Source organism: Marmota marmota, unplaced genomic scaffold, assembly GCF_001458135.2.
Source record: "Marmota marmota marmota unplaced genomic scaffold, marMar, whole genome shotgun sequence".
Classification (NCBI taxonomy): Eukaryota; Metazoa; Chordata; class Mammalia; order Rodentia; family Sciuridae; genus Marmota; species Marmota marmota.
The window spans coordinates 2,798,224-2,808,700 of record NW_026000079.1 but is presented as its reverse complement, the minus strand read 5'-3'; the positions used below and the strand labels follow the sequence as shown (position 1 = coordinate 2,808,700).

The following is a 10,477-nucleotide window of genomic DNA, read 5'->3' as shown; positions in this document are numbered from 1 at the left end:
CCCTGCGGGGACCCGCACCTTCCGCAGACATACCCCCGGCCGGCTGGCCGCACCTCCCCGCCTGTCAACTCGGCAGATCCCCGGCTTCCTGCACGCGGGCGTCGGACCGAGCACGGCCCGGCGAGGCCAGGTGGGGCTGCTCGCGACCTCCCGCCGCCCAGGCACCGCGGCAGACAATAGGCCTTCCGAGGTCTCAGACGCCGAGGTAAAAGAAATACGGACTTTAATGAAGACTTTCCCTTTGGTATAACTGAGACCCGTGGAAACATCCAAACAAAAAGAGGCGGCGGCCAGAATTTAACAGTGATCCTCCCGGATCCCCACGGCCTGGAGAGCCCGCAGGGCCGGTTTCCGTCGTCTCACCAGGGTCGCGCCTAGAAGGTGCTCCACACCTGGAGGTTTTAAGCTACCACTTCGTGACATTGTACCAATACTCAGCCACACTTCCCAGCCTCACGGTAAGGGACCCAAACTCAGTCCCAAGACTAAATCAGTTTCTGTTGCAGGTCTTACATTAAAAAAAAAATGCTGCCAGTCCTAGTTACCTCTGAGAAAAATGCCAATTGTAAAAGGACTTGGAAAAGTCAAAGAGATGATATATAAATGTAATCGATTATCATCATTTTGTGCTCAAAAGCCATGGAAAACAAGATTAGGAAAATAAATCTACAGCCCTAAAGTATATGCATATAAAGTAAAAAACTGAATGCAGTTCCAAATCTACAGATAGTATTTAGGGATTGTCCAATGCCTTAGAGTCTTAATACCCCTGTTCCCGCCTCCACAAAACCCACCCGGGTCAGTTTACTGTATGTACAGGAGGCCCAAATTCAGCCACCCGCACTGCCACAGATGGGGAGGCAGGGTGGAGCTACAGGACGAAGGGCTACTTTGGCTGTAAACATGCATGCAAAAGAGAAAAGGCGGAGCTTACGAAATGTATATACAGACCCCTTGTGGGGAGGGGCCCCGGCCAGGAGGCACTGAGCAGGGGAGGGGTCCAACTACCCCCTGGCCGGTAGGGGGGCTCTGGAGCAATCTCTAAGGGTTTTGTATCCCCAGGGAGAGGGGATACAGCTCCCAGCCCTGCCTCTGTTCTCCCATCCCAAACTGGAGGGATGCTGAACAAGAAGAGGGCAGGGTTCCAAAAGCCAAAAAGGTGTCAACACCCCTGTCCTTGAATTCAGGGGCCTCTTTGCATAAAATATCTTCAGACCTAGGAGATGGTCAAAGGCACAAAGTTTAAACACTAGGGCAGAGGGGGACTGAGAGGGGTCAGGGGTACCCTGAAGCCCAGGGTGGACCAGAGGTGTGATTTGTTTCTGCTTCCCCCAGAAGGTTGATAGCTTCGCTGGGCTTATCACCACAGGGCGTATGCCATTACAAGCACCTGCCTTCTTGAGGAAGGGAACATCAGATTGGCACAGGAAAGGCCCAGGCAAGGAGGCTACTCTGTACATTAATACTTTGGTGAGGTTTGGGGAGAAGCAGGGCTCTACCCCAGGCTCCTGACAAATCCTCCCTCAGCTGGATACTAAACCCAGAGTCCACACTACACCCAGCTCCTACCCAAGGCCAAGCCCCACAGAACACTCCCAAGTGAGTTCCTGAGAGTTAGGAAGGAAGGTGGAGGGGGTTGGAGAACATCTTCTGGGAGAGAGGCTGGGAAGGATCACAGTTTCCGCTCCACAGGTTGCTGTAGACACAGTTCGCTGCCCGCAGAGATGATGGGCAAATGATTGTCCATGTGGTAGCTGATGAGATGACTGACACTCTCAAAGCGGTGATCCTTTGTCCGAACCTGTGAAGGAAAAGGGTCAGTTCAATGAAGAGTCCAGGAGACCTCTACCCACAAGGTTGTAGAAGATGGAACAGTCAACAGGTCTGAGAAAGGAGAAGATGGGGTGGGGGGAAGCTTTTCATTAAGGCTTTTCTACAAAGAAATGGATGGATGGGAATGCTTAGGTCAATTAACTGGGAAAAGGTGAAGGGGACACCAGTCCACAAATCGTGAAGCTGAAGGACCTGGAGGAAGTTGGCATGTCTCAGAGGAGGATATACCATACAAAAAAAGCTGATTGCTGTAGAAAAGAAACCAAAGCTTTGAGGAGAAGGGGGACAATGGACTGGGCACTGAGTCCACAGGGAGCTGAGAGGGTCCCTAGCTCCTCTTACAATAGGAAACTTGGCATCTAGCCTCTACCATCTAACACTGGACATCACAACCACTCCAGGGTGGTTTCCCTACAGGGGCTGGGGGTATAGCTCAGTTGGCAGAATGCTTGCCTCACATACACAAGGCCCTGGGTTCGATCCCCAGCACCACAAAATAAAAAAGAAAAGAGGGGTGCAGATAGGTATCTTCTAGCTCTGACAGGCTTATGGTCTGGGGATTTGAGGACTGGCCAAGACTGGAAGAACACAGCTCAGACTTAAGGACATGAGAAAGGACGGAACTCTAAGCCACAGGAGAGGGATGCCAGGCACCTAGAGGAGCAGGGGAGGTCCACAGAGAGCTGCCAGCAGGGAAAGCACTAGAAAGCAATGACGGAAGAAAGGAACAGGAATGCACGGAAGGGCACTGTATCTCCCTTCTGCCCCGCCCCCGCCCCCTTCTGCCACACTCACCACACCCTCAGGATCCACCAGAAGCAGGTGCTTGGGCTGCCCACTCTGCAGGCCAGTGAGCACGTACTGGCCAGGTGTGGTCGTGCTCTCTCGCACCAGGAAGTCCCCGTTGAGCTGAAGCAGCGCCTCTGCCTCCCGCCGATTCAGCTTCCCATGGAACCAGGGCTCCCCTCGGAGCTGTTCAGCCATGGACATGGACTGGGGTTGGGGAGGTACCCGAAGGGCATCTTCAAAGGGTTCTAGGGGATAGAGAGAGGGTTAGGGTAGGTAGCTGGCCCAGCACTCACCTGGACCTAGACCGTCAGGAAAGGAAGCAAGAAAGCAGAGAGTGGATTAGCAGAAGAGGAGCACCCCAGCAGGAAGGTGGGGGATACAAAAACAGATACACTCACTCATATCAAAGAGGTCCCGGGGTACACTGCCATTGACAGCAGGATTGGGGGGCCCAGCCCCACCCCCTGCTTGCCGGGCCTTGTCTAGGTTCTGGACATTGACATAGGAGGGATCATCGAAGAGCTCTCTACCTGCTGAGGAAAGGGAGGCTCAATGTGACCCTGCCCTGCTCTTACACCCTTGGCTCTGCCCTCCTCAACCCCGGCTTTGTACCTGGGCAGGGGGGTGGAAGTGGTATCTGTTTACGGACTTCTGGGTCTCCCCCAGCAGACTGTCCGACAGGCTGCGGGGATAAAAATCAAGTGAGATCAGAGACCCTCACTCCTACTTGAGCCCAGGCGCCTCCATCCAAATAACTTACCAGTGTAGCTCCCAGGTGGCTAGAGGTCTGGACACTGGGTGGAGTGGGGCGAGCAACTCCTGAAGGGGCTCCTTCCCGAAGCCTCATGTCTACCACCCCCCCTAGAGGGGGCTCCTTCCCCGGAAAGTCATTATAGTACTGATGGTCAGGTGGCTCTTCCTCCTCCTCATCCCAAGCGGAGCCATCAAAACCAGCCATCCTGAGAGAGACAGGACAGAGTGAGGAGATGGGTGTAAATGTGTGGTGGCTGGGGGGCCACACTAGGATAACAGAACAGTGGCCACGTATTGGGCATTTACTGTGGGTTGTGCCTAAGGTTGGGTGTTATAAACCCCATCATTTCATCCTCCTGGCAACCCTGTAACCTGATACATCTCCTTCCCTAACTCTGCAAAATGAGGAAAATGAGAATCAGAGGTGAAAAGATTTCCCTGAGGACTCACAACTAAGAGGGAATACAGCAGAGATTTAAATTCTGATGTTTTTTAAATTATTATTTGTTTAAATTCAGGCTTGACTATAAAGCAAGTTTGAATATTAAGCTATGCCCTCGGTTATTACAGTGTCTCCCAGGAGAGATGGGAAGCACTATGTAGCAGGGTGGGGCTGCTCCAAAATGGTTCAACCTCTCCAAAAACAACCTACTGGCCTCCTGCTAATCCCATGGAGCCTAATGCAGGAAAGGCAGGGACCTCAAAAAAGGAGAGAGAGCCTCCCAGTCCAAACTCTTGGTGGCTGTTAGAGGCAGAAAACAAAGGATGGAGAGGCAGGCAATGATGGGGATGGGCCAGAAGCAAGGAGACTGGAAAGAGAGAAGTCCACCACAGAGAAAGAGACGCCACTGGGAGGAGCGGAAACACAGCACCACCATGGGAAAGAGGAGGCAGACTGGTCTTGCAGCAGCCAAGGCCTCAAAAGACTTTCCTGATGGGCCACCAGAAACATAAGAATGGCAGGAAGTGTGAAGCAGGGGCCACAGGTTATTTCCTTCCCTGAACCTTTCAGAGCTCAAGTGTGGGAGGAGCAGACCCACTTTTCCATTCGCAGTCTGGGGCCCGCTGGCTCACCTGTCATGAGGGGTGACCAGCTTGGGTGGGTTCCTGAGGTATTGTTTGAAGCGCAACTCAAAGGCCTGGCCAATAGTGCTGATGACATCCTGGGCGAGCCCTTCTGGACACTCCAGTATGTGGCAGGCTGGGGGCACGGCAGAGGCCGTCAGTGAGCTCGAAGGAGGTGTGGACGGGGCCCCCATCCTCCCAGCAGAGCCCCTATCCGTTCCTCTTAGTCAGAGCACAAAAGGATAACCCCAGGTCCTGCTCACCTTCCTTACTGACAGCCGGCCCCACCCAGTGCTCCCCACCACGCCTCACCTCTCTGATTCACAGGGTCTTTGGCAACATAGGCGACATACTCGGCTGTGTCCTGGGGTGGACAGAGTCAGAAGAAGCTAGTTAGCTAAATGTTACAGCTCCATCCTGGCCCTAAGATTCAGTCCTTTTCAGATATTCCCACCATTCTAGCACCCCACTTCTCGAGCCAATGCCTTCCCAATCCCTAGCCCTTTACTTTTCTCCCCCAACCTTTACTCTGTTCCCCAACTCACCGGATCCCCGCCGGACGCAAATGAAATAGACTGCATGTGGTGGTTGGCAATGATCTGAGGGTTAGGGCAGGGGACGGAGGAGGAAGGGAACGACGTGTCAGGCAGCCTCAGGACTCTCAGATGCCCCTACCCCTGGCCCAGAACCCTGGAGTCCAAGTCTCTTTCTCTTGGCTTCTTACCCCATGTCCTCCTAATTTCTTCCTTCCCTACAATCCTGCTGCCTCCACATCCTCTCACCTAGTTTTGGTCTCATCCCTAGATCTCCCTTGGCCCTCCCCTCAGTGTTTCTGGTCCCCCTGCTCCACATCACCAACCTGTTTGCAGTCTGCGGCCATGAGATTGAGACTGCTGGTGGAGACGGTGAGAGTGATTGGCATTCCAGCAAATTTCAGGTTACTCCTCCCCAGGATAGAGCTGAGTGGGCGGCTGCAGGGCTAGGGAAGGGCCCAGAGTCTCAGAGGGCACCCACACCAGGAGAGCAAACTCCTGCCTCAGGCTTCTCCCACACGTTCGGCCCCTCCACGTCTCCCAGCCCCGCTGACCCCACATACCTTTCTCCTCCTTGTTGCCCCCTTAGCACCCGGCACAGCCTCACATACCAGACTGATGGCCTCCCTGGGGAAAGAGGGGTACTCAGACCCACAGCATGCCTCCCATCCAGCTGGGGCTGCCACGGAGCTGGGGGAGGGGAAAGCCAGGCCAGACTCCCAGGGCACTCCAGGCTCTTTGTCGTGGTGGATTGAATTAAGAGCCTTTAATATTTGATGACACTGAAGGCCGCTTCCTGGCTGATTGAGTTAGAACCTCAATGGGTATCACCCCACCTCTTCCCAGCTACCAAATGTCCCATTCCCTAGCCAAAGGCAGCAGCAACCTTCCATCAATTTCCATTTTCTACTTCAACTCGACCAACTGTTTCCGCCACCTTCCCCACAATCCCCAAGACTAGGTAGGTAAGGAGGTGCCACACCAGAGTTGCCTCTTTGCATTCAGACTTAACTCCCCTAACTTTCCCTCAATCCTCTTCATCACCCAAAGCCACCACTAGCGCCACCACCAAGTGTCCCCCTTCCCGTGGCCTCACAATCCTAGGACTTCCACAATGCAGCCACTCCCCACTAACCTGGTGACCTGAGTCCGGGTATTGAAGTCAAGGGCACGCATCGACTGCAGGACCTCCACACAGCCCATGTACTAAGGGATGGAGGGGAGGACCACAGGTCAGCAGCCTCCCCACCCCCTTCCCACAGAGCCCTAAGGCTTTCCTACATAATCCCTAAGGGAAGTAAGACTGAAGTAGTCTGCCCACTACCTATGGTTACAACCCACCAAGCACAATCCACGGAAAACATGGAGAAAGAGAAAGGGCCAAGCTAGGAGGGCCTCATGCACTGGGGGAATCCAGAGGGCAGTGACAGGACTGGGTGGGATGCTTTGACATCTCTAGAAAAGGAGAGGAGTCTGGAGAGGAGAATCAAGAAGTCACTCATTCCCACACTTACTGAGAGCCTCTTGATGTGCCAGGCATTGTGCTAAGCAGGGTGGGGACAGTGGGGGGGCAGTGTCCAAAGAAGGAAGGGGGCCCTGGCAGAAATTTCCCCAGATGGGAAGGGAAGGGGAAGAGAATCAGAGAAGGTGCAAGAAAGGTTTCCGAAACAGAGGGTGCTGGTGGAGAAGAGGAAGGGAGCCCAGCACAGCTGGAGTGAGCAGAGGAACCGCAGGGGGTGTGGGAGGGAGTGGAAGGGAGGATGTTCACTCACCCGAACCAAGTAGGAAACCCCGGGTCCCATGACTTTGTCGTTGGGATGCAGCCAGCCCCTCGTGGGCTTATTGACAAAGCTCCCGTGGCGGGTCCACTCCTCGCCCCCCAGCTGGCCCCCTTCCACCCGAGTCCTGCGCCCGCCGCCTCCACTCAGCTTGTTCATGTCCTGGAGGAGGGGCAGGGGGCCTGAGTCTGGCATGGCTGCCCCTGTGATCCCCTCCCCATCCTCAGCTGCCCTTCCAGTCTCCCCCTTAGGCCCCAGGCGTCCCCCAGCCGGGTTGGCCAGCTTCAGGTTGCTCATCCGGGGAAAGAAGGAGCACAGGGTAGTGGGACTGTCGTCCCCAGGCAGAGGAGGCAGGATGGGCCCCAGAGACGAAGCTGATGGGGAAGATAGCTCCTCCGGGGGGGTGGACCCTGAAGCCCCCTCCTCCAGCGATGACAGAGACTCATTCCGAAGTGGGTTGTACTTGGGCTTGGGGGGCAGGAGATCCATGGCTGGAGTTAGAGGGGGGTTGCTGCCCAGCCCGGCCCCCCTGCCAGTTCGGGCAAGGGGGCCAGGCAGGGGGCATCCCCAGGCCCTTAGCCTGGCTGAACCTCTATGGCCCAGGAGTCACAGGGGTCCTGGGGCAGGAGAAGGATAAGTGATTTCCATTCCCCCAGGTCAGACCCAGACAGTTTCGGGGCCCATCCCCACCAGCGTGGAGCCTCTTCTCTGGCTAAGACGAAAATAGGCTGGACCCGGAGCTGCCTGGCTCCTCCCCAGAGGCGGGGAACTAAGGAGAGAGACCAATCCCAGGGACAGTGCTGACTCACAGGCTCAGAGGGGCTGAGCTCCCCCAACCACCGCCCCAACCTAGAACTCCTGCTAGGGTAAAGCTAGCGACACCCTTCCCCTGCCCAGTGTAGGGCAGCAACTAGTAATCTGGAGAGGAGGAAAGTGGAGGTGGAAGGGAAAGATGGAGGAGTACGGAGGAAAGGAAGGAGATAAGAGGAGGTCTGGATCAATCCAAACCGGACATGGGCAGGCAAAAGAGATCAGGAAACCAGGGGAGGCTAGCGGGGAATGAGGGAGGAAACAGACAGCTGGGGGTGGAAAGGGAGGGGATCCCGGGACTCAGCATTTCCCTTCCTGTCCAGGTTGAACACACACATTCCCCCATCCTCCAGCCCAGGCCACCTCCCACCACTACCATATACAGGCGGGTAGTGGCCCCGGGGAGCCTGGGCCATTAACATCCTTTGCTACAACAGCTGTGGACTGGGGACAGGAAGGAAGTGGTCCCAGTGGATGCAGCAGGGGCCTAGCGGGTGGGCAAGGCTGGTGAAGTAAGTGAAATAAAGTCCAACCTGGGTGGTGCCTCAGGGAGCTACAAGACAAGAACTCCATCAAGAGGATATGTTCAAGCCTCTTTCTCCATGCATGGCGCCTACCAACCAAGGAACAATGGCCCACGGTCAAGCACTGTTCTGCCCCATTTCCAAGGGACCATTAGCAAAGTAAAATAATAAAGGTAAGAAAGGAGGATCAGAGCACTAAGACTAAGGTCAACCCCTTGGGCCTGCCAGGTACACCCAGACCCCTCCTCTTGCAGGGCTTTCAACCTCACCAAAGTGTCCCTTACACTAGAGGAGAGGTCTGGCAAGGGAAGGTGGGAGAATGAAAGTTCCCAAAGAGAAATGCAGGCTACAGACCACTATAGATAGAGTGGTCGCAAGACAAATCTGTGTCAATAAGGACAGGAGAAAGGGGTGCCAAAAGATGAGCTGAGGCTGGACTCAAGGAATAGTCCCAAGCCTATTCCTGCCACCCACAACTTCCTGCCGCAGTTCTGCTTGAGGCCATAAAGGAAGTTGGAAAGTGACCAAAATACAAGTAGTAAAAGATACATCTTCCCCCAGGCTCATCTCAGCATAACCCTTAGGTTTGCTTCAGAGGATTAAAACAATCTATATGAGTGAAATGATTAACACTAGTAGCACTTAAAGTATGTCAAGTACCTTGCTTAACTCTCTCCACTTCCCTCAGTTCTCATCCCCGAGAGCCATGTCACTGCATTCCCCCACTCCTGAGAAGGAATTCTATTATCCATTTGCTAAGGCCTCAGCTCTCAAACAGAGAATGAGGGAGGATTCTGCCATGGCTTCATGCTTCCAACACACACACACACACACAACCAGTATGTCCTCATCTTTAGAGATGAAGTGCTGTGTGAGACTGCAAGATCCAGAGATGGGAATGACCCAAAAGGTGTGGCCACTTGGAGGAAAAAAGGATGACTCCTGAAATTTGCACAGGGAGAAAGAAAATTGCCTGCTAGAGGTCCAGGCGATTGGGTATTTGAGGCAAAAAGCGCGTGTTGCTTCTCAGGCCAGCAGAGAGGAGAAACGAGAGCGGGAAGTAGCAGGAAATGGCGAGGGCCTCTGGAATGTCTCCAGCTAGGAAGGCTGCACACGGAGCCAGGACCAGAACCGAATGCCCAGACCACAGCTTTGCCCAGGGGGAGGGGAAGACCCAGAGAAGAGGGACTGAGGGTCCCTTAAAAACCACGAAATGGACACTAGTCGCTTCTCCGGGCTCCAAACCACCATTCCCGGGTGGAGGGAAACTTTGGCTCCCGTTGGCCCCCAAGGCCGCCACCAACAACCCGCCGCCCCACCCCGCCTCGGGCAGGAAGACCTCAGCGGTTTGCTGGTCCTAGGAAGGAAAATTCTGAGCAAGTGTCTCTCCCACTCTCCTACCCAACCCCAAGTCCAGCGCCCCTCCAGTGGACCCACACCTGGAGGATCTACTTGAAGGTAAGGGCAGAGAAGCCGGCCGCCTCTAGTCTCCCCTCCCAGCCGGGATGGGGACTTCGACTTTCCACCTGGAGGAGCACGAGCGTCAGGAAACTGAGCCCGAGGCCCAGAGAGAGGAAGGACAGGGCAATGTAAGCGGGCGACTGAGACAAGCTCTGCAGGCGACGACCTGGGTCCCCAGGGATCAATCTCTTAAGGGGGCGTGGGCCCCTAGACGCGCGCCTCAGATTTCTAGGCAGCCAAGCTTCGGGACCGCGGACGTGGACTACGGAAGGGGCGGAGCCCCCGGAGGGGGCGGAACCCCCGAGTCACAGCTTCAGTAAGGTAATCCTTTGAGGAGAAAGCCTTTGCCCTTTCGGAACCTAGGCTTTGACAGACAGGAATTAGCGGAGAGTCGCTGTGAAGAGGCGGAGTTTTGGAGAAGTGGACGGACTAAAGAAGGGTTTCTTGTAGTAGGGCTTAGAAGCATGCCTGGGGGTGGGACTTCCAGGAAAGCTGGACGACAGGGTGGAGTCACGACAATAAAAGACAAGTCGGGGTTCGGGGAGACCCCAGAAGTTGGGAGGTGGGACTTCCGGGGAGGGGGTCTCAGGAGGCGGGGCTCACAAATGACGACCGGAAGTGGGGTCCCGGGAGAGGGGTTCCGGGGTGGAGGAGTGGGTCGCCTAACGAGTAAAAAAAGTCAAGACTCACCAGGGCCTCATGGAGTCTCCGCACCGCACCGCGGGTCAGTCTGGTTGCGGATCACGCCACTGCCTGCTTAAGTCGCCGCTCTAACTTTCTCCCCGGCCCGGCCTCCCCGGAGAAACTTTATTACACTCACTTCCGGCCTCACTAACCCTTGACCCTCTACCTCACGGTCCCTCCTCACCCGTCCCACTTTCCCGAACCAGCCAATGGCAGCGCGAGAATGCTCATGGAGCAGTGATAGCCA

General features: G+C 55.2%; 1 protein-coding gene across 4 annotated transcripts; it reads right to left on the bottom strand.

The window, feature by feature from the left end:
- Nucleotides 1–206: 206 nt before the first annotated feature.
- On the bottom strand, nucleotides 207–10,395 carry Shc1 (SHC adaptor protein 1). Of its 4 annotated transcripts, none has more exons than XM_015502807.2 (13): nucleotides 10,237–10,395; nucleotides 6,746–6,913; nucleotides 6,109–6,179; nucleotides 5,537–5,600; nucleotides 5,300–5,419; nucleotides 4,986–5,039; nucleotides 4,753–4,804; nucleotides 4,450–4,576; nucleotides 3,383–3,581; nucleotides 3,235–3,304; nucleotides 3,021–3,152; nucleotides 2,629–2,867; nucleotides 207–1,801 (listed from the first exon to the last, which is right to left on the bottom strand). In XM_015502807.2, exons 2-13 carry the CDS (start codon nucleotides 6,908–6,910, stop codon nucleotides 1,673–1,675), a joined length of 1,422 nt encoding a protein of 473 aa, XP_015358293.1. In that variant the 5' UTR covers nucleotides 6,911–6,913; nucleotides 10,237–10,395; the 3' UTR covers nucleotides 207–1,672. The 4 variants fall into 4 exon arrangements, with proteins under 4 accessions (XP_015358293.1, XP_015358291.1, XP_015358289.1 ...); XM_015502805.2 differs by having other exon boundaries at nucleotides 3,021–3,155; nucleotides 10,237–10,394; XM_015502803.2 differs by lacking the exon at nucleotides 10,237–10,395 and having other exon boundaries at nucleotides 3,021–3,155; nucleotides 6,746–8,174.
- Between the last annotated feature and the right edge of the window lie 82 nt (nucleotides 10,396–10,477).